Source organism: Mustela nigripes, chromosome 1 (assembly GCF_022355385.1).
Source record: "Mustela nigripes isolate SB6536 chromosome 1, MUSNIG.SB6536, whole genome shotgun sequence".
NCBI lineage: Eukaryota > Metazoa > Chordata > Mammalia > Carnivora > Mustelidae > Mustela > Mustela nigripes.
Window position 1 is genome coordinate 205,540,600 of NC_081557.1, and position 27,051 is coordinate 205,567,650.

At 50.2% G+C, this 27,051-nt stretch overlaps 1 protein-coding gene across 6 annotated transcripts in view; it reads left to right on the top strand.

Annotated features, from left to right (window-relative positions):
* The window catches only part of AFAP1 (actin filament associated protein 1), a 130,237-nt gene that overhangs the window by 45,207 nt on the left and 57,979 nt on the right, over nt 1-27,051 (top strand). For 5 of the 6 annotated variants that reach the window (XM_059380272.1, XM_059380280.1, XM_059380288.1 and 2 more), the window contains 4 exons: nt 5,571-5,758; nt 12,970-13,098; nt 14,490-14,587; nt 22,147-22,255. In XM_059380272.1, coding sequence (XP_059236255.1) covers nt 12,972-13,098; nt 14,490-14,587; nt 22,147-22,255 — 334 coding nt within the window. In that variant the 5' untranslated portion in view covers nt 5,571-5,758; nt 12,970-12,971. The remainder of the gene's footprint in view (nt 1-5,570; nt 5,759-12,969; nt 13,099-14,489; nt 14,588-22,146; nt 22,256-27,051) is intronic. The other variant, XM_059380295.1, reaches the window with a different exon arrangement.

Here is a 27,051-nt window from a genome sequence, read left to right on the forward strand (position 1 = left end):
TATTGCCTGATCTAGCTTTTGCTCTTCTTTTCCTTTCTACGAAATAATAGAAGGATCTTTCCTTTAGGGCTTGCTTTTTCTATCTATGTGTTAATCTGACTTTTGTGAATCATGATTGTCGGAAGGAATATGATTTGCAGATTTTTACACGAATTCCTTTGAGGGCTTTTTGCTGGCTCTCTGTAAGCCGGAAAGGAAGATTCTCGGGACTTAGACTATGCATATATATACACATACTCTTGTAGAAATGCAGGTGTTCCCCTGGGATATTGATAAATCTAAGATCCACTTTTCAGTCAGTACTGGAACTACCCATGACTGTCACAGGTCCAGACACCAGAGAGTGAGAAGAAGAAACCTTATTTACTGTAACTTTTCAGGGTCAAATTGAACTAGCCTTAATGGAATGCCCCGAAAGTCCCCGGCTTTTATTTATAGCTGTCTTTGGATCTCCGGCAGTCTTGCGAGGCCCATAGCTGTTATTATCCCTGCGGTGTAGACAGGGCACGGGGAGTCAAAGGCATTTGGTAGCTTGTGCTCAGAGCCCTCCATCTGGTCATTCAAATCACGGTCATCTGAGTCCTGAGGAATTTCAGATGTGGTCTAGCTGAGGGAACGTTTCCAGCCAGACAGGGTTTAAAGCTATGCTGCTTTCCCTGAGATGGCTCAGCCCGGCCTGGCCTGCGGCAGCCCATTTAGATCATCTGCAGGGGCCTGTTGAAGTATTTGCAAGTCCGCCTGAGAGTCCTCCCTGTAACCCTATAAGGGAAAATATGCAGTCGCGGTGCTGGGGAATCCACTCCTTTGCATTGGTGCCGCATGAGTTCTGTCTGTCCTGAGCGCGCCCCCAAATATTCTCCTCAGGATCCCTGCTGACAGAAGGGCCCTGACCGGATGGTGGTCAACCTGTCTGGGACAGTGACCTTGTCAGAATCCTCCTTTTGCTACTTTCAATGCGCATGTTCTAAGAATATCACAGAAGACACGCTTGCTGTGAGAGGACCGTCCGGGGTATTTTGCTCTGCAACTTTCTCTTCCAAACAGATCTCAGGAATTTTGTCTGTTATGGAGACGTAGAAACAAATGAGTGAACAGATTCACCAAACACATTGCAACTGTCGGGTGAGTCCCGGCTCCCGTATCGGGCACGCTGCTGGGTGCCCTGGGCACAGAGAGGAGGCAGCAGTCCCTGACTTCAGAGGCCTGCTGCCTGCTGCGGTGGACAGACAGGTTTACCTGTGATTCCAGCAGAAGCTGGAGCTGTGATGGAGGCAGGCTTGCCTGGTGCGGAAGGCGCTGCCTCCCAGGGCGGGCAGGTAAGAGGCTTCCAGGATAAGAGGTGTGGCAGGGGGTGCATGCGAGGGCGAGCCAGGCGCGCAGGGGCGAGGCCCACCACAGAGGGCAGCCATGCATGCCGTGGTCCGTGGGCTCCAGTGATCACGATGTGTGTGCAAAAGCACACCATGTGCTGCAGTATGAAACACAGTATGGGAGTGGAAAGAGAGGAGTCTGGAGGAATAGGCAGAGGCTCGTTAAGATTCTGATAACAACATAAGTCTCTGAAAAGAAGAAGGTAGGGGACAAGGCTGTTTCCTTAGAAACAGGTTGGTCTTGAGACCAGCTGTGGTGTAGCAACTGCTTCCTAACTGGACCCTCAAATCCAGCACCATGGTCCTGAGCAGGGGTAAGAGTGGGCTTTCGTGGAACCAGCTCCAGCAGTTCAGTGATCCAGCTTCTGGAGATGGGCAGCTTGAAGAGAGGTGTGCAGGCCAGGCGGCAGGTGCGCTGAGGTGTGAGCCCTGGTGTGTGCCCCGGTGTGTGTCCTGATGCACCACAGGTATGCATCCTGGTGTGCCATAGGTATGAGCCACAGTGCACTGCAGGTATGAGCCCTGGTACGCCAAAGGTGTGTGCCCCCGTGTGTGTCCTGGTGCGCCAGAGGTGTGAGCCCTGGTACAGCACAGGTGTGCGTCCCCATGTACATCCTGGTGCACCACAGGTGTGTGCCCTGGTGTGCCACAGGTGTGAGCCCCAGTGCGCAGCAGGTGTGAGCCCTGGTTCGTGGTAGGTGTGAGCCCCGTGCCAGCAGGAGGTGGCCATGAGCTATACAGCGCAGCCCTGCCTGCCCTGTGTTCTTTTGTGATATCCGATTTGGAATCCCAGGGAGAAAATCTTCTCCCTCACCAGGGTTATAGAAGAATTCACTTTATAAATCTTTGAGGACTTGGATGGCCTCACATTTTATATTTTGATTCTCAAGTATCTTTGCAGTTTTTTCTGGTATATGATGTAAGTATTTAAATTGATCTTTCTTCTTTCCCCAAATGATCACCAGTTGTCCTATCTCCCGTTAAGAGGTCCATGTCTTCCCCATTGGGTTTGGGACACTGCCTTTCTCAGAGGCCACAAGGTATACAGGCCTCTTCGTTGAAATTCTTTTCTGTAGAATCAATTCAACTGGGAATTTATCTACCAGTATCACACCTTTTTTTTTTAGATGTTATTTATTTCTTTTAGAGAGAGAGGGAGCGCACAATGTGGAGGAGGGGTACAGAGAGAATCTCAAGCGGAGTCCCTACTGAGTGCAGAGCCTTATGCAGATTTGGATCCCAGGACCCCGAGATCATGGCTTGAGCCAAAATCAAGTCAGACGCTCCACCAGCTGAGCCCCGCCCCCCGGGCCTCCTCTTCCCTTTTCAATGATAGAGGATAGGGCCAGTCCATCTTCATTGTTCTTAAATGTCCTTGCATGCTCGCTGGTATATTACATTTATTCGTGAATGTGGAGAGAATTGACCTCTTTCTGATGTTGTCCTTTCCATAGAAAAGGGACAATTTGTCATTTGTTTAGATTTGCTTCTTTGTCTTTCAGGAATGATTTAAGTTTTCTGCATGGAAGTTTTGCACATTTCTTTTTAAATTTAAGTGTTTTACTTTTTTCATTGCTTTTCAATGAAATCTTTTTCACTCTGTCTTCTAGTATATATTGTTTGGTAAAAAATTAATATGGGAAAAGCAATAGTTTCTACATATTCTACTACTTTATTCAAGTTTTTAAAATTATTTTTATTTTTAGTAGGTTTATTATTGATAACCATGTATTTTTTTTTTATATATTTTATTTATTTGACAAGGATCACAAGTAGGCAGTGGAGAGGCAGGCAGAGAGAGAGAGAGGAGGAAGCAGTTTTCCCACTGAGCAGAGAGCCCTATGTGGGGCTTGATCCCAGGACCCTGAGATCATGACCTGAGCCGAGAGCAGAGACTTTAACCCACTGAGCCACCCAGGCGCCCCTACCTTTGATTTTCTATGTGTAATTTCTCATCAGCTGCAAACAGAGATCATTTTATTTTTTCTTTTCCATCCTTGAGTTTCTCATTGCCTTCTCATTTCTAACTGCATTGGCTAACACTTCCAGTATTGTGTTAATGGCAGTGGAGCAAACAGGCATCCTTGGCTTATCTCTGACCTTACCCAGAATGCCTGACTAGGATGCTGTTCTTGTTTTTGTCTCTTAGTGTCTTAGTTTCTTGGGGCCGCTCTAACAAAATACCATAGCCTGGGTGCCTGGTAAAGAATAGAAATTTATTTCTCCCAATTCTGGAGGCTGGATGTCTGAGATCATTGTTCCAACATGGACAGGCTCTGATGAAGGCCTTCTTCTGGGTAGTGGGCTTCCTACTTCTCCTCCTCACCAGTGGGAAGGGCACTAATCCTCTGCAGGAATGTCCCACCCTCATGACCACATCACCTCTCAAAGGCCCTGCCTCCCATTACTGTCACAATGGGCATTAGATTTCAACATATAAGTTTGGGGGGGATATAGACATGTACCCTATAACAGTTAGTACATGTATTTTATTAAGCTAAGAAAGTACATATCAATGCCCATTTACTGACTTTTTTAAAAATCAGGAATGAGTATTGCATCTTGTTGAAGGCCTTTTCACGATCTATGGTGAGAGTCATGATCTTCTTACAAGATTTATTAATATGATGAATAATATTAGTAGATTTTTTAGTCTTTCATATCGAGTCATCCTTGTATTCCTGGAATGAACCCCTTTGGTCATGGTTAGCTATTAATGTATTGTGTGGATTTCTGTTTGCTAATATTTTATTTAGGATTTGTACCTTGATATTTGTAAGTAACATCAGTCTTTGGTTTTCTTTTATTGTGCTGTCTCTATCAGGTTTAGGCATTGCTTTTGTAACGTACTTCTAAAAAAGAGAGTATTTGAAAATTTTCTGTACCTCCTCTCTGGAAAAATTTGGGTAGTAAGGTTTGGTGTTTGAGATTTGGCAGAATTCACCTGTAAAACCATTTGGGCCTGGAGCTTTTATCTGTGAGGCCAATCTTTGACAACTTTCTCTACTTCTATTGAAAATTGATCTGTGTACGCTTTCTAAAATAGTTGGTAAATTGTATTCTTTTTTGTGAAATTATGTATTTCACCTAATTTCAAATGTATTTGCACAGAGTTGTACAGAATAGTGTTTCCTGACTCTTCTTAAGGGAGGGGAGCACATATTTAAGGATGTCATCATTAAGAAAATAAGAAGCGTGTGAGCACTGTTCACTTACTGTGTTCATTGATTCCAAGTCATACAGTGAGGTTCTAGAAAGAGGAGCATATACTAATTGTAATGATGCCAGCTACCATTTGTGAAATACTTGGTTCTGTATGTAGAGCAGCCCATTTAGTCCTTATGATGATACCGAGATGTGTAATCAGCATCTCATTTTAAGCATGGAATAATTTGGGGGACTTACTACTCACTCACCCGAGGTCACAAAACTAGGAAGGCTCATAACTGGGATTTGGATCTGATTTGTATGGCTGTGAAGGCTGAGCTCCTTCTAAGAACAGAGTAGATGAGGAGGACCAAGTAGAGACAGATTCTGGGAAGGGGGGGTTGTGATGAATGGAATGGCCATTCCACTGTAGACATCCACGCCACTCTAGAGGACTGGCAGCACTTGGAGGGGCAGGGAGGACAGTCAGCCCGGTGATCGGGGTGGGCTGGCTGGCAGCAGGAGGTAGCCCTGGGTGCGGTAGGCAGGAACCCCAGAGCCTCACACGTTGAGAAGGGCACATGGAGGCTGGCAGGTCAGGGTGCCAGCTGGGGCTGGGGGTGTGGCTGGCAAGGGGAGAGCCAGGGACACTGGGGAGTTGAGGGAAACATGTGCTTGTTTTCAACGGAGACTAGGTGAGGGAAGTTGCGTCAAGTTTCTGCACACTAGGCTGGGACCCTGAAGGGAAGAGCTGCCCCAGAGGGATCTCCGATGAACACATAGCGTTGAAAAGATGCCCCGCTGCCCTCGTGGTTGTCTGGAGACACTGGCTAGAACTGAGGACGTAGACAGCACTAGGTCTCTCATCACTGAAGTTTGCAGACTGAGAAGACGTGGACTGAGCAATGTGTGGTCTGTGCCTGTGACCCGTGGAGTGATGTTAGTCTGTGAACTGGTCCTTGCCTTTTCTGACCAAGCAGCAGGAAGTTCTGGGTAGTGAACTGTGTCTGCCTGGAGCTAGTCACAGCAGGCATTTCTTCTCCTTATTTGCAGGATTTGCTCTCAAAGAGTGGTTTGATTTCCTGAGCAACTACAGGTGGACCCTGGGTGCTCCGTCCTTGCCCCTGGAGGAGGCGTGTGAGGAAGACCATTCCGCGCAGACCAGGACACTCCTGCCTGGCCATCAGGGCACCCGGCTCCCGGTTCAAGCCTTTATACTAAATCCCGTGTACATTCCGCAGGTAGGTCACTTCCTTTCTTTGGGGCCCAGCTTCCTCCCATGTGAAATAAAGGCGCTAGATCTGATGGGCCCTTCTGGCTTTCAGATTCTGTGATTTGGGCAGTAAGGTGGATCAGATTCCTTTAAAGTGGCTTTTGGGTCCCACAAATAATATTGCCCATTTCTTTTATGTTGTTGAAATGAAGGAACCCACTGGCGAACCTGAGAGGTTTGCTTTCAGGAATAGGGGGTTGATCACAGAGGAATCATGTTGCTGGACTAGATTACTGGTCTGCTGTGCCATCTAGCCTTTACTCACACTTTCCCTTTTCATATAGGACTGTGGAACACACTGGCCACTTACAGGAGAGCAGAGTCTCTTGATTTAGTAGAGAAATCCTTGGGCTCTGGAGAAGGGAGTGCTGCTTTTCAGATGCATAGAATATATCCTGAAATGCCTCTGGGTGATTTCCCTGCTGCCTTGGGAATCTTAAATTCTGTAGTCAGGTCTCTTGTGTGGCTCTGGGTGCTTGGGGGAAAACAATTTTTTTTTTTTTTCTGGAAGTTACTGATTTGCACCCGTGTTCTGATCCCAGTCAATGTTCAGTGACACCCATTGTGCCCAGGATAACGGGTGTGAGGGTTAGGGGGTCGAACAAAGGAGGTGCGAGCCCGGAGTCCAGGGTAGATGTGTTCCTGATTTGCTTCCTGTCCTGTGTCAGGCTCTTCACCTTTCTTCATTATATCTCTGCCATCTGTGGTATTTCTAAGATAACGGGAGTGTAAGGATCAAGGGATAAAATACACTGAGAGTATTTTATATGGTGGATTGTAACTGGTTGCTACTGTGAACACAAAGCCCTTTGGCCCACGTTCCGGGCACACAGATGGAAGTGGTCCATCAGACTGTGCCCTTGGTAAATCTCTGATTCTTTGAGCCTTCTTTTCTTCATCAGGAGGTTGAGGGATTTGGATGAATTATCTGCAGTCGTAAGATGCTTTTGTTTTTAATATTTGTTTTAAAAATCGCTAGTAAAATAGCTATGGAAGGCACAGTTTGAGCAACATCCTTGAAGGATGTGATGGTGTAGAGAGCCTGCTCTGTGTCACGGGAAAGAAGTTATTTGGGCGCAAACACCAAGGAACGTGACGTAAGAGGACTGAACGTCCTCGTCCACCATGAGCAAAATGTACGATGTGATGGGGTCGCTAGCAGAGGCACGAAAACCGAGCAGCTAGGTTCCGACTCCCATCCTGCCTCTGATTTTGAACAACGTGACCTTGGGCAAGAACAGAATGTTTCTCAGGCTCGGTTTCCCCGTTGGTGAAATGGGGAAAGTAAGTCCTGTGTCAAAGGGCTGGTGGGACAGTCTGTTGGAATGTATGCGAAGCCCGTAGCCTATTGCCTGGTATGTGATCAGCTCTGTGTGGTTGCCGTCATTCTCTGTGTGACGTCTCTAGGAAACAATGAGATGTTGCAGGGCAGGGGTGGGGCAGGGGGACAGAGCTGTATCAGGATGAGGACTTGGGCCGCAGGTACTGGAGGAGGTTAGAGGTCTCCTGTGAGTCATTTCTGACCCTGGAGAGGCAGGAGGGAACCAGTATCAGGCAGTGGAAAAACTGGATATCAGGAAGATAAGTGCTGGGTTGCACGTGGAGAAGGGCACTTGGTATGTGTCTCTGAACACCTCACCTGAATTCCTGGATGCTGGATTGCCGTGCCTGTCCTATGAGACCATCCCCATGCATAAGCCTGCATGTTCCACCTCCTGCTGTTCTCAGACTTACGGGAAAGGCATGTTCATATCAAGAACTTTAAACTGAAAATAGAGTGCAGAGACTTCTTATTTATTTATTTATTTGAGAGAGAGAGAGTGAAGAGAGAGCACGGGCAGATGGGGGCAGTGGGAGAGGGAGAAACAGTCTCTCTGTGGAGCAGGGAGCCCGATGTAGGGCTCGATCCTAGGAGCCTGGGATCATGACCTGAACCAAAGGCAGATGCTTCACGACTGAGCCACCTGGGAGCCCAGGTGCAGGAACTTCTCGTTCCTCCCTTGCCGTGGTGGCGTGTCCATGAGCTATGGGACATTGTGCCCTGATCTTCAACTTGCATTTCCCAAGTGCATGGGCACCAGAAGGAATGCAGTGTTGTATGGGACGCTATCTGTGCACATTGGGACAGGCAGTCCTGTGGGGGAGGTAGATGGCTCAGTACATGATTATAATTCTCTACAGGGTGCCGTGGAGGTGCTGGTGAAATGAATCACCCTCTTTTTTTTTTTTTTTTTTAGGATGCGTGTTCTTAATTATAACTGACCATGTTATTGCTCTTAAAAAAATGGTCATGGCATCTCTCCAGGCCTGGGTCATTTCAGAGAGTAGTCATGGAATGATTATCATGAAAGGGTCCAATCAGGGCGTTTGGAATCTGATCTGTGTTCAGGTTCTCACTGCTGCCATCTCGCTCTGTGGCTGTGAGCAAATTATTAGCTTTGGGGACACCTGGCTGGCTCAGTCATTAGCTGTGGGGACACCTGGGTGGCTCAGTCATTAAGCGTCTGCCTTGGACTCAAGTCATGATCCCAGGGTGCTGGGATCAAGCCCCACATTGGGCTCCCTGCCCAGCGGGAAGCCTACTTCTCCCTCTCCCTCTCCCACTCCCACTCCCCCTGCTTGTGCACCTTCTCTCACTGTGTCTCTCTCTCTGTCAAATAAATAAGTAAAAGATCTTAAAAACAAATTTTAAAAAATTAAAGCTGCAGAGGCTTAGCCACTTATTTGCCTAGTAGCCTTTGTCGACCCCTCTGAACCCCTGTTTGCTGAGCTGTGAACAGGGGCTGATAATACCATCCGACCCCTCTCCGGGTCTCTGGGAGCAGAGCGAACTCACACCTGTCCAGGGACGAGCACAGTGCGGGCACTTGAGGCCGCTGGGGGAGCATTTGCTTGAAGACAAGTGACCAGACCGTTGCTCGCTTCTCGTGCCCCCGCAGATGGGGATGAGGGGGTCCCTGCAGAACTCCCAGGAGGAGGAGAAGGCATCGTGGGTAGTAGGCCATCAGAAACTTATCACTTCTTCGCTTGCGAGCTGTGCGTCCAGAAGCACGGGCTTTCCATGCATGTTGGACTGGGGGACTGGTTATCCTGAGATGAGTCAAGCACAAAACGTGCTCTTAATGGGCAGATCCACTGTTTGGAGAAAAAAAAGCGAAACAAAAACCGACCCACATATCACTTGATATCCAGTTATCGGTATGGCTGATGCAAGACGGGTGAACTTCTGTAATTAAGGAAGACCACCACAGGGAGGAACAAATAGGGGGTGATTAATGAGAGCAGGCAGGGAGAAAGGGGATGCTGTGGGCTTGTAGGGCTCAAAGGGACTCTTTTTTTTTTTTTTTTTAGTTTATTATTTATTTGACAGAGAGAGATCACAAGTAGGCAGAGAGGCAGGCAGAGAGAGAGAGGAGGAAGCAGGCTCCCTGCCGAGCAGAGAGCCCGATGTGGGACTCGATCCCAGGACCCTGAGATCATGACCTGAGCTGAAGGCAGCGGCTTAACCCAGTGAGCCACCCAGGCACCCTCAAAGGGACTCTTAAGGGTATAATGTGGTTTGTGGAGTCTGTGACGATCCTGAAATGGAGTAACTTTTCTGATGATCACACTCTCAAATTTGGGAGGTCCTGCACCCAGCGGTGGGGAGAGCTGTCTATGCATTGTGGCCTTGGTCTGAGATTTCAGCAAAAAGAATACCATAGAGGGCAGCCTAGTAAAAATCAGCATCATGATCATTCATTAGAATGATGCAGGTATGCCATGTAGGTCAAGTGTACAGGTGACCAAGGAGAACCCAGGAAGGTCTTGGGAAGCCCATCAGTGTGTGTCTTTGTCCTCTTTCCTCACCTAGTTTCTGGCATCTGAGCGGGTCTGCCCATGCTCCCCTGGGTACTGATTACTGGGTCCTTTCCTCCACTGGTACAAGCTCCTTGCTCTGGCATGTACATGCTGAAACATGGCTCCCATGTCTATGTGTTTTCAGCTCGGGAAATCCCAGCTGCCCTTGAGTTCCTGGTCCCAGGCACACTCTCTGGAAGGAGCATCGGACAGGCCAGCTTGGCACAGGGTGGCCCAGAGAGTTGTAACCTGGGAGCAAGAGGGGCTGCTGGCCCCATAGGGCGGCTCTGGCTGCCCAGAGGCCACCTGCGGCCGAAGGTGCTGGTCTCTGAGCCGCAGAGCACAGCTGGACAGGTGTCCCTCAGCCGTGGTTTTGGCAGACTCCCAGCGAGGAGGGGTCTTCATGAATCCTCTGTGGGAACTCTGTCAGGGAGCCCAGGGCAGAGACAGGACAGGCTCAGTCTGAGGTCCTCTTCAGGCATTCTGATGCTGCAAACCAACTCCTAAGTGAAATCTTTCAGGATAAATGTAATCATGCTGTATGCAAGAGAGGCTTTTCTGGAAAAGAAAATGTGTGAATGAAGATGGGCTGCTGTGAGTTTCACATAGGCTCATAAGCATTTTCCACATTTTTGCTAATGGCCACCCTTTGATTTTTGGATGAGGTTGATATTTTTTATTGTGGTACAATATACGTTTTGTAAAATTTGCCATTTTCACCCTTTTTTGAATGCACGGCTCAGTGTCATTCAGCACGCTCACTCTGGTGGGCAGCCGCCACCACTGTCCGTCCCATTGTTGCTTCATCTTCCCCAGCGGTCAGTTATCTCCGCAAACTGAAACCACCCATGGATCATGGACTCCCCATTCTCCCTCTGGCCCCCAGCACACACCACACCACTTTCCGTCTCACTGATCTTGATGACTCTAAGTACCTCGTATAAGTGGAATCAGACAGTGTGTGTCCTTTTGTGACTGGCTGACTTCACTCAGCACGATGTCCTTAAGGTTCCTCGTGCTCTAGCAGTTGTCAGAACGCCCTTCCTGTTTAAGGCGGAGCAGTATCCAGATTATCGATATCCAGATTATCACGTGTGGCGACCACATCGCTTTACCTAGCCATCCACCAGCGGGCATGTGGGTGGTTTCCACCTTACAACTATTCTGAATAATGCTAGCAGCACTTCTTTCTTAAAGGACAGATGAGCTTGCTTTCCCCTTAGAATCATCGCGAAGGTGTCTTACTAATGAAAAAGACCTTTAAGACTTAATTAATCCAATCTCTTCATTTCATAGAGGGAACATTCAGTGAGGACAAGTGAACACTTTGGACTCATGTCCATTTCTCTATCCTAGACCTACCTAAAACCGTGAGAGTGTTGGTAGTGACAACAGCACGACCTTTAATCCTGAAGAGTGTTGTTGACTTGGAAAGAATCGCACGGACCGAACTTTTTGCTTTGGACTTTTTGGTCCCAAAATACATATTGAACATTCCAAAGAGTTCTTATTTACATGGGTGTATCTGTTTATATTTATCATATTCGAATTAAAAAGTGGCAGATTTTTAAGGTATTTATTAACTCATTAAAAATATATTTACAAAAAGTAACTGCATCTGCCAAAACAAGCTGATTTGGGGGAGAGTAGCCTGCTTCAGATTTCGGCTAGCATCTCCTCTACCTGTTCTGATAAAGATGGCTGAATTCTCGTATGTATTTCTGCGTTCACCTTGTTGTGGAGCATTGTTTTAGAGGAAGCACAAAAAGAAAATCTGGCTCACACAGTTACGTAGTCAGAGAAGAATTCTTCAGAGCCCCTTCAGAAAGCTGTCAATATTCTTCTTCAATCCTACACCAAAAATTGGCAAGGGGTAGTTTCTTAAAGGTTAGTTGCAACATGGGACCTGAAGCTGACTCATAGAACACTTCATTCTGTGTTACAAACAAATATTTCTACTTCTTTTGTACATTAGATCCGTGTCTGTGTGTGATTTCCTGACCTCACTGATCGCAGAATGGTTCAGAGCTTCTAAACGCTGACACACCACATTATATCCGATCAGAAGAGGTTGTTGGCCAGTTTCTGTCCCCATCTGATCAGGAAAGTCTCTGCTGAGAAGTGGTCATGCTCACGGGGGTGGGTACAAGTGTTTGAAATTCTCACTTCCACTTGGAATCTCGAATTTTATCATTGGCAACCAAGGTTGTCATTGTTTACCTTGACGTGGTCAGGTCACTTTGTTCCCTTTTGGGAAGATGCCGGTCATATGCGCAAACTGTGTCCTTGTCGTTTGTGTATCATTTCTTCTTCAGTGCTGCACAAGAAAAGCAGCATAGGGTGACTTGCGCCTTAAACAGCGCACACGTGCTTTTCTTCCGACGGCCGTGGTCCTCCAGTGGGCAGGAGACAGGCTGTTTGCATACTTAATCCTTTCATCACACGGGATCCCAAAAAAGTACATCATCCAGGGCTGAGACAGAATAAAAGCAGCAATTTGTACCACTCCATCAAAGCCACTCTTGAGTGACAGTGACATTTTCATTTTTCCTGCAAGTGTGTGGTGAGGGATTCAGTGACCGCTAGTTTCTTCTGCTGTCCCTGCCTTGATGTGTGGCCGGAGGCCCGCAGCATAAGCCCCTTTGCCTTCGCACCATTGACACCAGTAAAGGAGAATAATGCTTCAGGGTTAGAAAAATAGTCGGGCCTCCTGCGCGCCCTAAAGGGGCTTTGGGGGCCCCTGGAAGGTTCACACCATGATTTGTAAATCGCTGACACCAGCCATGTCATCGGGTCCTGAGTCAGCTGTGATCCTAGAAGGAAAAGACATGGTCAGGAGTCCAACCCCAAGTCTTCCTCGGCATGCGGCGACTTTGTCGTCACTGCACAAACATGCTCACAGCCTTCCTGGGGATGGAGCCAGCCCTGCAAAGGCAGAGCTGGGGAGTTGAGTTTCCAAAACCACGTCCTGGTGGTTATGTGAAAACTATTTGGTATTTTAAACTCCCATCTCCTCCTCAACATTGAAATTTAATATCATGCAATTGACACTGTGATGATGTCAGGACTTTGGGTCATGACTCCATGTGTTGGCAGCATGGCTTGGAGCTTCTCCTCGATGACTGGAGCTTCTCCTAGAAAAATCACTGTCTCAGAGCTAAAGCAAAGGAGCAGCGTGTTAGCCCAGAAGATCACACATGAATTTTCATCGCCCTGGCTTCGACACACCTCTTCAAGCTGGAATACTGTATCCTGTGAAGCTAGAATGAAATGCATTTCTATTATTGTGTTTGTCCCCCACTGGGTCTAACAGCTCCCATCCCTCTCCTTCATTTGCAGCAATGGAAGAGTTAATCGTTGAACTCCGTCTCTTTCTTGAGCTCCTGGACCACGAATACCTAACGTCAACCGTCAGGGAGAAGAAGGCAGTGATCACAGACATCCTGCTGAGGATACAGTCATCCAAAGGTGTGTCTGCTCTTTTGTCTTCCAGTCTCCTTCTGTCTCTAAACCACCCTTAATCCACTGTCTTTCTCAGACACATTTGTTTGCTCATTATTGTTTATTCGTCACACTGTCCCTGGGCGTGTCCCTGTGTGCCAGGTGCTGGCGGTCTCTAGCCGCAGGAAGGCAAAGCCTTTCGGGAGCTGATGGACTTAGTGGATGACTATGTTCCAGTAACTTCATCTCTGTCTGCTCCTCTTCCCACCCCACCGCCCCCGGAGCTTCTGCCTTGGAGGGACATCCTGCAGGGGGTGTGGTAGAGGAGAGGACAGAAAATGGCTCCAAATAGTGCCTGACCCATGGTAAACGCACAGTCACCATGACGGTTCCTTTCTCCCGTTGCTCCTTTTAGTAGTAGAGGGGGCACCCCTTCCCTCTGCTCGGCTATTGCCCACAGTTGTTCCAAATGCGCCATGGCGCTCAGGCTTCTGGCCTCAGGGGTTGTGTTGGCTCTCCCTGGTGCCTTGTCCTCTTCCTCTGCTCCCTGGGTTCCCACCCTCTGTCTCTCCGCACATGCCTTCCGATGCTTTCCAACTCACTCATTCTCCCCTGAGTTCATTAGCCTTGAGCCCGTCTGCTGCATGTTTTTCGTGGTAGAATTCCCATTTGTCCTTTTTTTCCTTCTCTCCTTTTTTACCGTGCCCACTTCTGTGCCCGAAATCCCCACTGTTTTTCTGGCAGTCAGGCTTTGTGCCTTCATAGCCTGATCCCTGGCTGCACCTCTTGCATGACCCAGGACAGGTGACTGTTTTTGTGAGGTGGTCCTTGTGGGTCTTCCTGGGGTTGGGGGGTGGCTGGCCTGGAAGGAGTCCCACACCCAGATTAAACTTTTCCTGCCTTTGCTGCCACAGTGCTCAGCCCATCACGCTTCCTAAATCACTTGGGTGTAAACTTGTCTTCCCAACTTGAACACAGCTGTGCCGAGAGCTCAAGCTTAAGCCAGCGGGACATGCACGGCGCCCATGTGTCCCAGTATCTGACTTCAGGAGGGCGCCTGATACAAACATAAGGCTCCCCGGGGCCACGCCCATGCCTGGATCCACGGATAAGTACTGACCTGAGCAGAAGTTGAGGCCGAGCAGCTCACCTTTGCGAGACTGCGAGGCGTTGGAAGAACCCAGGCTTCAGTGCTGGCTCCACCGTCTCCACCTGCAAATGCTTTAATTAGTTCTGTAACCTCTTTTCTTCTTCCCAGCCACAGATCCCCCACCTAGAGAAGAATAACAGGATTGTTGTAGAGGGGAGACAGAAGTTTGCCCAGCGATCACAATGGGGCCGAGGGAGGGGCAGCAGCCAGGGACACTGTCCGCACCCTCCTCCTCCTCACCTTCTCTGGTTTTGGTCGATGCTTCCAGGTTTCGATGTGAAGGACCATGCACAGAGACAAGAGACCCCCAACAGCCTGCCAGCACCTCCCCAGATGCCTTTGCCGGAGATCCCCCAGCCGTGGCTGGTGAGTGCGCAGTCCTGTCCGTCACAGCCGCTGGGCCCCTAAGCCACTCAGGGCTCTGGGCAGGTAGTAACAGCCCAGATCTGGAGGAAAGGAGGCCTTGCCTTGCTAGAGACTCTCCTTTGGGTGAGTTTCTAGGGCTGCTGGTACCAGCCAGGCGGGAGGCTGGTGTCCCCTTGGAAATGGCTGGAGCTACGGATTCACAGAAATCTGTTTTCAAGTCAAAGCTTTTCTTTTTTGATTGGAGGCACGACAGTGATATAGAACATGGAGACTTGACCCTTTCTCTGGGCTTCCTCTGGATTTGAATACTGTAGTCAGCACCTTTAATCTTCATTGTTCTGTTTCTTCTGGGATAAAACAGATGTGTGCATTCCAGGAATGCGTATTTTATGTGAGTTCTTCGCCACCTTTGCATGTGCTGTTTAGCTTCTCCTGCCTTTGGCTGTTGGCTCATTTGCTTCCTCAGGAAAATTTGACTTTCATTCAGAGTCAGAACAAACTCAGTGACTTGGCAATTCTCTTTGTAATGTTTGCTTTCTGCATAAGGCATTTTTTTAAAAGATTTTATTTATTTATTAGAGAGAGAGCACCACATGAGAGAGAGAGAGCTAGCAAGCGCAGGGTCGGGGGCAGAGGGAGTGGGAGAAGAAGGCTCCCCGCTGAGCAGGGAGCCCAATGTGGGTCTCCATCCCAGTACCCCGGTTCATGACCTGAGCTGAGGCTCGACACCCGCAGATCTAACAGCGGGACCTCATTTTCATGTTCTTTTTTTTTTTTCCCCAGAGTTACTCATTTTCTTTTACTGTTATCTTGAATGAATTTTTTTTTTTTTTTTTTTTAAGATTTTATCCATTCACTTGACAGAGATTACAAGTAGTCAGAGAGAGAGGAAGGGAAGCAGGCTCCCTGCTGAGCAGAGAGCCCAATGCGGGGCTCGATCCCAGGACCCTGAGATCATGACCTGAGTGGAACGCAGAGACTTTAACCCACTGGTCCACCCAGGCACCCCTCATGTTCTTTTAATTAAACTAAATGTTCACCTGTTGGAGATGGTGGTTGTTTCTATGCTTCCTTGAATTTCTCGAGTTGTGCGGTGGAAAATGGCTGACCTCTTGTCAGGGGCGGGGAGCACATCCAAACGTCTGTTTTGTAACACTGACGATGCCTCCATGTGCGGAGAGCATGTTGGACTGTTCTTCTCTGTCCAGGCCTGGGAGTGAACGCAGTGACAGCCGAGGGTGTCCCATGAGACCCAGTGGCCCTTCAGCAAGGCCAACAGACTTTACTCAAGTGTCCACGGGAACGTGAGGCAGGGGATGCCTGTGTGTGTGTTCGCAACTTCTCCCGAATCCTGGAAACAGCGGACAGGCTAAGGGACACGTTGGACCGTCTGGTTGAGCTCCCTCACTTTCCGACGGGAGACTGGACTAGGCCCAGATATGCATGTGTTTCATCAGAACCTGTCTGGGAACGGTTCATTTTGTTTCCCACTGAGAGTGCGCAGCCATCGTGCTGCTATTCGCTGTGTAGCGCATGGGTGTGGAGCATGTGTGAGCGGCGGCAGCCTCCCTGGAAAATGGATCCCATCTGTGTGGGTGTTCCTGCTGGCCAGTGCCCACGCTCAGGCAGCCGTTTCCCAGGGTTCCAGATGCCCACGGCACCTGTCAAGCCTCCTCCTTCCCCCTCTTCTCAGAACAGCACAGAACCGTGATCAGGAGTCTCTCAGATCTTTCTGGTTGAGAGAAGGGAGCAATGGGACCCCTTCTAGAACTCCACATCTGTCTGCTACCCCATTGAGGCATGTAGAAATACTTTTATTCGATCATTTAGTGACAGGGCGTTATGCGGTATTCAGATGGCGTGTGGGAGAGCAACTAAGCTCTTTGATAGTATAGGGCCAGAGTTTATTACATAAATGTGATCGTTTCTTATGTCAGCAGATAATAATGAAGGGTTTTTTAAAAATTGTTTTAAGATATTCATGGTATAAACTTTACCATTTTAACCACTGCCGGGTGTACCATTGGGTGGCAGCAAGAGCTTTCAGAGTGTTGTGCAGACATCCCCACCTGCAGTCTCTAGACCTTTTCCATCTTCCCCCATTGGAACTCCAACCCCATGAGCACTACCCCCCCACCCCACCACCCGCATCCACTCTGCTTCCTGCCTCTGTCCCTGGAACTGTGAACATGCAGTCTGCTCCCTTCCCACCCTCGTGTACTGCCTGACCAAGACCTTCTTTTTTTTTTTATTTTCTTTTTAAGATTTTATTTATTTATTTGACAGAGATCACAAGCAGGCAGAGAGGCAGGTAGAGAGAAAGAGAAGGAAGCAGGCTCCCTGCCAAGCAGAGAGCCCAATGTGGGGCTCGATCCCAGGACCGTGGGATCATGACCTGAGCTGAAGGCAGAGGCTTTAACCCACTGAGTCACCCAGGCGCCCCCTGACTGAGACCTTCTAAAGCAAAGTTGAGACAAAAGTCCAACATTTAAGACAAGAAAACCGTTTGTGTCCTGGTGAAATCAGATGCGATCCTCTGAGTGAACAGGAATCATTTGTTCTTTTTTTTTTTTTCCCTCTTGTCTTTCTGAGTAGTTCAGTCTCATGGGTAATTCCTGTGGCATCTTTTAAAGATTTAATCTGTGGCTGTACTCCAGATACGTCTCCTGTGGACACTCCCATTGGGCTGTTGGCCTTCCTGGCAGCTGCCTTTCTGCTGGTGGAGGCGGGAGATGACCCAGCTCCACGGGGCTCCACTCCGTGTGCATGAACGAAGCCAGAGGGAGCTTGACAGTGCGGTTCACTGCCTTCTCTTGATGCACGTGCCCTATGGAATGCAAGTTGAGTAGTGAGCGGAATGGAGCAAGGCATAATTTGGATAAAAACTTTTATTTTGCCAGGAAAAGTGCTCAGGATTTGTGCTATTTAGGAATGAACCTCTTTTGCAGTGGAGACTGTAAAATTCTGTTGCCCCACTCATAAGGCTCACCCAGTGGCATGCACACCTCCCTAACAAGGCTCGACCATGGAGGAGGTTCAAACTCACAAATGGGGGCCCACCGAGCTTCTGAAGTCTCTGTGTCAGTGATGGAACAGATTTGGACCCTGAGCTCTGCTTCTCTGGGTTCTAATTATGTTATTCTTAATGGAGTTCTGTCCATATAGGCACAACAGTCTGGTACCCACCGTCTACACAGAATTCAGGTCCGAAAGTGATTCTGATACTTTCCTCTGCTAGAATCAGGGCTCTTTGTTTATTGGTGATTCTGGTGCAGAGGCTGAGTGATGGATGGGAGAGGAGGGGAGGGTGGTGGGACAGATACCCGTGGCGACAGAGAGGGAACCATGAAGAGCACGGGGCACGAGGAGTGCTTGCTTTCCAAGCAGGAGGGAATAATGGTGGAGGACACGCGAGCATGCGGGTTGGACCCAGTGGGCTCAGGGGGCTGGCTGGCTCCCTCCTGGAGCGGGTAGAACAGGGGCAGCGCAGTCCCGTTATGATATAGAAATGCAGTGCGTGCCATTCCCCAAGCCCCAGCTCTGCGCCCAGGCCACTCGGGCAGACTTCCGGCTTCTCCACTGGTCAGCCCATCACACATACGCATGTGGGAACCTGTCGGGGCCTCTCACCTCCTGGGCTTCTGTTCCCTCCTTTGTAAGATCTATCAAAATGTCAACATCTCAGTGTTAATTTCTGAACAGGAGAAAAATCTCTCTAAAGCATCCCAGGGCAGCGTCTGCCACATGCAGGCAAACCAGAAACATTGGGAATCATTGTTCGAGTGCTCAAATAGTCACGATAACAATGATAACTATGTCTCTGCCCTATAATTATATAAACATAACATTTATTATTAGCAATGGGAAAAAAATTATTATTAGTAATGGAAAATGTCAGGCTTCTTAAATCAGCAAAGGCAAATTCTAATGGGCTTTTTTCCCCCCCAAAATTGGGAATTTAGTTATGGCCAAGCCAGCATGTAGGTTGTTTTCCTACCCAGTTGTTGGTATGGCTTTTCTAGTGAGACACGGACCCCTGGGATGAGAAGCTTCCCTAAAGTAGAGTTGTTGCCACTGACAGCCTAATCTGTCAGAGAAGCATTCCAGTGTACTTGACCTTGCCTAGTGCCTGGCACTGGGCTGCTCCCATCTCTCATGTCTGGAGCACGGCCGGGCCACCAGCAGCCCTTCCTCGGGGAGGACAGTCTCTCATGTTTCTTCTCTAGTCTCCTCCAAGGCTATGTGGTTGGAGTGATTTGTGGGAACCAGTGCAGGAAGCAGGTGACGGGGGCAGGATGGCAGTCAGGTCCATGCACAGACTCGCTATCTTCTGGTGTTGGGGGGAGGCGCGCAATCCAGCAGGAGGGGTACCACGCTAGTGCGTGCTGTCATCGGTAGAGGGACACCGCAGCCTCTTGCCCCAGCCAGTGGCCATCACGTCATTACCATTCAACGAGTCCCCGACATCAGCTCTCACGAAGGTCTTGAGACTGGTCAAGCTGGCGTAGCCTGCTGACCTGCGACTTGGTAAGAACTGCAGCATCAGAATCTCGGCATGGGGCTGGACGTCAGAGGTGCCCCCATGTCCAGTGAGGACGCTGGGGCCCAGAGTTACGGGGAGGTCGCTCGGCCCCGGGTCAGCATGGGGATTCGAGTTTTGCTTTTTTGTCCTGTGCTCGCACTTCCTGCCCATGTTCTGCTTTCTCGGGTTTTCCATGACCCCTTTTGGAAATCTCTCTTCCATGTTTTTGTACTTTTAAAAATCTCCTGTTGATGGTGATTTCAGTGAATTCCTACCTATTGCAAAGGCTCTGAAGGGAGTTTCTCCTCTGAAAAAAATGGTACTAACAGTTTGGGGGACCTTTTTTTTTTTTTATCCTGCCCCCCCCACTTGCCCTTAACAAGCCATAATTCCTCTACTTGAGTGTCTGAAACCCAGAATTTCATGGGTAAGTGGTTTTTGGGAGAGGAGTGTGGGTCCCTTTGGAGAGAGAGGGTGTTCCTCTATAAGAATTTGTTTTTGAGGGATTCCTGGGTGGCTCTGTTGGTTAAGTGCCTGCCTTCTGCTCAGGTCATGATCCCAAGGTCCTGGAATCAAGCCCCCCCCCATCGGGGGGCTTCTCCCTCTCCCTCTGCCTGCTGCCCCCCTGCTTGTGCACATATGCTATCTCTGGCAAATAAATAAAAATAAAATCTTAAAAGAATTCATTTTTGAGGGGCATTACTTCAAAGCAAAAATGATTTAATTTTTTTCTGTTTTTAAAAATGATAAATTTTTAAATTTTAGAAATGACACATTTTGTGCAGGAGAGCCAAGCCATAGAGATATACAACCTCTTACAGTGTTTTGCTGGATGACCTCCTGTCTTTGAGCCTACACACACTCAGTAATGTCAAGGGCTCCTAGCATACGTGTTTCCTCCCACTTACCGGTGTCTGGTGGAGGGTTTTCACGGAAATGACTTCAACACGTAAGCACTGTCCTTTCCAATGCCTGCACGTGAAGGTGTCCACACGCCATCTTCTCTGGGTGAAGATTTAGGTGGTTTTCAGATTTTGCTAAACAATCTTCTATCGAACATCTTTGTACGTTTTTGCCTGCCTGACCAGTTGACCTCTCAGCATGTGTTTCCAGAAGCAAGAATGATTGGATCTAAGGGCAGAGCCGTTGAAAAGCTGCCGCACACACACGGCCGCCCGCGGGGTCCGAGAGCCCACTGAGAGGGCCGTGAGCTAGGCAGCCGGTGGCCTCAGCTGGTACACTTCGCCCATCTCGTGGCCCTAGGAAGGGAGTCTGTGCTGTTTCACAAGCGTTTGTCCGACTCAGCTGTTCATGATGCTTTCCCAGGACATGAATCATTGGACTGTTTCAGCATACCAAGAGGAAGTTGAAACACTCTCTGTTTCATGAATAAAGACACCCAGTGAATCGAGCAGCTCTTTTCCAAAAGCAACAAGCAGAGATTTTAACCCGGGCACGGGCTGCTGTTCAGACCTCGCCCGGGGCTGAGCACCGTGGATCCGGTTCTGTTTTTAAGCCCTGCCTCTTGGGGAGGTTAGGGAGGCGCTGGGGACCATCCAGCGCATGACCACAGAATGACACAAGTAGGGAAGGCAGTCTTGCAGGAGGCTAGCGTGGGGCCAGGGGTTATTTAGCCCAGGGCCCCAGGCCTGGGGCTGGAGGGGAGATAACTGGGTTCCAGCAGAGGGAGGAAAATTGTGTAAATGACCCTTCATCTGGCAGGAGGAAGGAGTGGGTTGGATGCCCAGAGGGTGATTAGTCACTCACAAAGGGCTTCTTGGATTCAGAGTTAAGCTGTTTCCCATCCTAGAGAGTTTATATGAGTGTAAATCCTTCTGGTTCCTTCGGAACAGCATTCTGCTTAGAAACTTAACTTGGTAGATCTTCAGTTTGGGCTTGCTGTTCTGTTCCATGCTCGGTGATGCCGTCCAGTGTGTGTATAGTATATAGGTTGTGTGAGCTAGTTAAGAGAGGAAGGGGCTAACTATGAACAGAAAGAGGGCTTTAGTGGCCAGACCTGCTGCAGGAGAAGCCAGCTCGGTCATTTACCAGCCCCCGATGTCGAGGAGGCTGTTGTGGACCCTGAGCCCACTCTGTGTCGTGACGTAGGAGGTAAACTGAGGCCTGCCATGAGGGGTGTGCCTGACGCCACCTGTTGCCAACGCAGAAGCGCCTGGTACAGTAGCAGGCACATAGCCGGCACTTGCCAAATGCTGGCTTTCCTCACCCTTCCTTCCCATCTAACCCTGCTGTTGCGGCGAGGGCTAGTGAGTGACGGGAGCAGCAGGCTCCCAGGTACCCCTGGGAAGAGGAGTCAGCACGCACTAGTCGTTGGGAGCACGTGAGCAGAGGGGGTCTTCACATTTGGACAGTCCTGCCGACTCTTGTGTTCCCACATCGTGGATTTCAAACCAGAGCGTCAGTCCCACAGTCTGAGAGGAAGCCGTGACGTGCTTGGTTTCTGCTACAAGCAGATTCCTTCTCGACACAAGTTTCTTTTAGGGAGTAGTGCACCCGTGTTGGGAGCGAGGTGAGATCGTGGGCAAGCCACTTTCCTTTATCCAGCCGCTGCTCACCTGGTGGGACACAGTGATGAGCACCAGGGAATCTGGACAGTTCCTGTGCCCCAGAGGCCCCATGCAGGGGTATGGGCCCAGGGGATGTGGGAGAGTCAGGGGGGGGGGGGGATGGGAGAGGGAGACCCCCATCTCAGCTCTGGGTGGGGCCCAAGAGAGGGCTGGGAGTTAGCCCCTGCCTGAAGCAGGCCATGCTGGGATGCTCAAGGCTGCTGGCCATGAGCGAGTCAGTGTGGCCTGACTCACTGTGTGTGGCCACGGCTGGGCTGATGGTGGACGTGGGCGAGGAAGCAGAGGAGGCCAGTCAGGAACGGAACTCAGGAGCTCTCTGCTCAGTGCTCTCTTTTGCCGTGGACTTGACAAAGGAACGTGGCTAATGCCGGTCAGCATATTCTAGTCCAAGCTACACAGTTTTTTGGTCATGGCTCTGATCTCCGTGACTTCTTCCTTTTTCTCCTCAGCCACCCGACAGTGGGCCGCCACCGCTCCCGACGTCCTCTCTCCCAGAAGGTTACTACGAGGAAGCCGTGCCACTGAGCCCAGGGAAAGCTCCAGAATACATCACGTCAAGTGAGTGTTGGGGTGCCTGGCCCCCGCCAGCCTCTGGAAGTGTGGGACTGTGGGAAGCATGGCCTGCTCCTGGGGTGTGGAAGGGGGTCGGGGCAGTACCAAACACCAGGGGCATGTGGAGCTTGGGCAGTACTGTCCCCAAAGGGTAAACTGAGACAGGGCTTTGAAGCCTGCAGTGCATTTTGAAACTCAGATGGTCATCTTTCTCTGACTCACACCAGTGAGACCTTGTTGCTCTGGGTCTTGGGTGTCAGTGAAATGTGTCCTCTTTGGTCACAAGGCAGAGACTTGCATGGTGTGTGTTTGTGGTGCTCCTTGTGGCCCCATGCCTGCTGAGGACGTTGAAGGAGCCTGGATACAAAATCACCTGTCCGTCTCTTCTTGCTTTCATACAGGTTCTTCTAGAACCTTCCTGCCGAGCTGGAGTTGTCCTGGCCCAGCTCTGGTCTTCCCTCACAAGTACCTCTGTGGTTTGGTTTGGGATCACTGGCTTCATCCCCCCACCCCCCCATCAATGCTCTGTCAGGCTAGGAGCTGTGTCTCTGAATGCAGTGGAGGGAGGGTGTCCTCGTCCCCATGGATGAGGGAACCTCGCTTTTCTCATAAAAGAGAAAACAGAAAGTCGGGGATTTCTCGTTTTATTTTTAAATTTTTTAAAAGATTTTATTTGTTTATTTGACAGAGAGAGATCACAAGTAGGCAGAGAGGCAAGCAAAGAGAGAGGGGAAGCAGGCTCCCCACTGAGCAGAGAGCCCAATGTGGGGCTCTATCCCGGGACCCTGAGATCATGACCTGAGCCAAAGGCAGAGGCTTTAACCCACTGAGCCACATGGGCACCCCAAGATTTGCTCGTTTTAGTCACGAGGCTTCAGGCACATTAACTCGTGGTTACCTATCCTGTCTTCTGATAGAAGTGCACACCAGTTCCCGGGGCCATCGTCCTGTTGCCTGACATCTCTGCCTTCCCCGGCAGCTGACAGAGACGCTGCAGCCCACTGTCCTAGAGTGTTCTGGAGAGCCTCCCTGCACGTGCTTCCTGCATACGAGTCAGATGAGGGCCCCTCGAGGACAGGAGCTGGTCTGCTCAGCCTCTGGAGTGGTCGTGTTCAGAGAGGGAAAGGGACAGGTTCTGGCGGGGGTTACAACATGCTGGATTTCAAGGCCTCTAAGTCAAGTTGTTTTAGTTTCTCTGTTATTTAAAAACCATCCACGGAAAATGCACTCAGGTCATTCCTACGTGGCCACCATTTCAAAAGTCAGGAGATGAATCAGAAAACCCAGAAATTGAAGCGGCTCTCGGTGTAATGCAGAACCTCACTGGCTTCCTTTCCTTCTCAGCAGCGCGTCCGGGAAAACGAGCTTTTCCATGAAGGTATTTGCCAGCGCCAGGACTATGGGGCTCTAGCCTGCTCCCACCATCCATCCCCCTCCCACCAATACACATGCAAGGCTAGCAACAGAGTGTTTCCTTTGGCTTGGGGGCCTGAGGCCATTTTCCGTCTGAGAAGCCTCACCTCAGTGCTGTGTTCTGTCCCCTTCTTCAGAGAGGCCGTCCCGTAGCGGCTGACCAGTAGGCAGCTTTTGTGGAACGAGGTCCAGAAGAAAGTGTAGGAGAAGGATGCAGGCTTGGGGCAGCGCGGCTGCAGGGACAGAGTACCCAGGCTCCCTCAGTCAGGCATCGGGGGGTGAGAAGCAGGCGCCGAGGGCCTCGCCTTCCTGCCGAGGAGCAGTGCAGAGAGCTGCCTTCCTGCTCCGGACTCGGTGGCAGCTCTGTTGAACCCTATATCCGGTGTGGTTCTAACAGAGGAATAAAGGGTCCGTGATAGGAAGACCTGATACAGCCATTGAAACTGGTGGAAAAGTCCGTGGAGCAGGGCTGGCCATTGGGAGGCAACGCAGAGCTCCGCCAGGCCTCAGATGACCAGGGAGGGGACTGCAGAGACTGTAGGCCCAGCAGAGCGCCAGCCACCGACGGCAGGTCTGAGCTCCCAGCTCCCCGTTTCCCTCCCAGCTTCCGGGCTGCTCACAGACCTTGCTGGCAGCCGGCCCTAACCCAGAACCACCCAAGGAAGGGAACGGGGGGAAGGTAACTCCGGCCGTGCCGAGCTGCCTCAGTATAAAGCCACCACTGTTTCTCCTGTGCGCATTTGGGGACCGAGCTTGCTTCTCTTAACCCCATTGAATTTCCAGCTAAGACCAAGAGCAGAATGACAGCGCAGGTGAACATGGTTCCACTGTTGCCAGCCTCATGGAAAACTCCTTAACTGCCCCAGGGAACACAAAGTCCCTTTATCGACTTTGGGGTGACACCCACTCTTTCCCCTTGGAGAGCCTGTGGCTTCAGTGTGGAGGTCCCTGGCCAGCTGCCAGGGATGGTGGGGAATGGGGTGGGGAGGGGAACTTATTTCTACGCATGATACATGTATATCAGCATCAGGACAAAAAGACTGCTGCGTCACCAGCCTGGCCCTTATTTCTACAACCAGTCAGTGGTCATACCACATACCAACAGCTTCCTTCATGTTGCCCTTGGCAAGCCCCTTGGTCGATCATCCGGTGAGATAACTCGTCTATCCTTCCTGGAAGGTCTGGCAGCATTGGATAGCTCACTCACGGGGCACAGGAGTACTGAGAGCCCTCCCAGGGACTTCCTCCCCCAACCGGTGTGGCCGTCACTGGTCTGCCGCTAATGCCCTCTTTGCCTGTTGACCCCACTCTGGGCTAACAGAGCAATGACTGTGTCCTTTGGAGGGAACGTTCTGCCCTTAGAAACTAAGACTTGGGGGCTTGAGGCAGAAATGTTGTCCCTGGGGTCTCTGGGATAGCAATGAGAGGAGCCACTGCCATTTTCAGCCCTGAGTTCCCAGATCTGTGAGCCCCGGATCTGGAGGAAAGAGCCCCAGTGGGGCAGAGCAGGATCTACTCGAAGGTATCCTGAAAGATAACATCCCCAGCCTCCCAGAGGCGGCCAGTCAAGCTGGTCCTGGAGCTGAATATTCAGAAGGTATTACACTGGTCTGCTGGGTTGGCTGCTTCAGGTGATGGGGACACATGAGACCTGTGACTGTCCTGAGCGCAGACCCATGGCTTGGACTTCCATTTGCTGTAATGTGAGTTCCCTGGTCGGAAGCCATGTTGCAGGGTGCCAGGCTGGTGAATAGGGCATTCTGCAAGACTGTGGCTGGTGCTTTGGGCAGGAGCTTTGCATCAGGGAAGGCAAATTTTCTTCAGGGATCTTTTCCAATGAGTGTCCTGCTGTCCCCCGCACCCCCATGTTGGTGGTGGTCCAGTCCTAGGTAGCTGGCTGACATCCCAGGGGACAGTGTCGTGTACAGGCAGACCACTGAGAAGGGTCAGGAGTCAGACTAATTCTGCCAAGTGGGGGTCCATCCATGCCCTGGCAACCTGTTTGGGAGTCCCTTTGGACAGGAAGTCTGGGGGGAGAGGCCGCGCGACATCTGTGTAACAGACCGTGCTATGTACCTGATTGTGAAAATCTGAGGCTTTGCTAGGCACTCGCCTGCTGTGTAAATCTTCACTTTCTGAGCCCATCTGGGAGGTCTGTTCACAGTCCCTCCTGCAGTCCTGGCTTGCTGCAAGGTCCCCCCAGTCTTGACCATCCAACCAAACCATTAGCCTGGGCTGAGGAGTTCATCTTGGGAGAAGGAGCCCATGCAGCAGGCATGGGGGCACATGCCCTTGAACTACAAGCTTGCACCTGTTCCTTATGGCCTCTGAGCCCAATGGATACAGACTGCTTGGCTCTGTGGTGGGAGAGGTGACCCAGAGCCCTTGCTGGGCAACTGAGGCACCTATAACCAAGCCTTTAGAAGGTGCTGGGTGTCAGCAAAAAGCAGTTTCTCAAGGGTAAAATAGTTGTTTGCAGAGGTTTATGTAGCCGCACTCTGAAATCCTGAAAGTCTGTGCTGAGCTTCACCCGAGGAGCCTGCTGCCATCGGGCTTCTGTCACCATTAAGAACAGGGCACGATCAGAGACCCAGAGCCACTGTGACGTGGAACAGATATGTTCTAGGGGCTGGCCCTCACGTGATTGTGGCAGCTACTGGAGGTGTGGCGGCTGCAGCCGTCCTGTGCTGACCAGCTCCCTGGTGCTGACCCTACCTGGCCATAGCGGCCGGGAGTCCTGGGAAGCTGGTTGCAGCCGGGCTGGTCGGTGGCACACTCACTGCACATCTTGTTGGGGTTTGGGGCTCAGACCTGCCTTTCATGTTATTTTCAGTTTTCTGGTTCCCCTCTCCCCTTACCCTGTCCCTCCTCGAGGTCAGCTGGTTGAAATACCCATTGTGATTTCTTGCGGAAGGGTCTATCACATTCTAGTGATTTTGTTTTGTATTAAAGATTTTATTTATTTATTTGACAGACAGAGATCACAAGTAGGCAGAGAGGCAGGCAGAGAGAGGGAGGGAGAAGCAGGCTCCCTGTTGAGCAAAGAGCCTGATGCGGGGCTCAATCCCAGGACCCTGAGATCATGACCTGAGCTGAAGGCAGAGGATTAACCCACTGAGTCACCCAGGTGCCCCTACACATTCTAATGTTTTAAAGTTGAAAGTTATCATTCTTTGGAATGTTCTTCAGTTCCTCCAGAACCACTCATGGAAAAGTGTCTGGTGTGAAAAACATTTCCTAACCAGCAAATCCTATAAACACACAGGTCCCCACAGATCTCTGGCTGGCACTTGAATCTTCCCCCTTGTTCTGTAAGAAATATAGACGTCTGTATGGGCTGCTAGGTGCCAGGGGCTCTGTCAGCAGTCCTCTTCCTCCTCGGGAGAGAC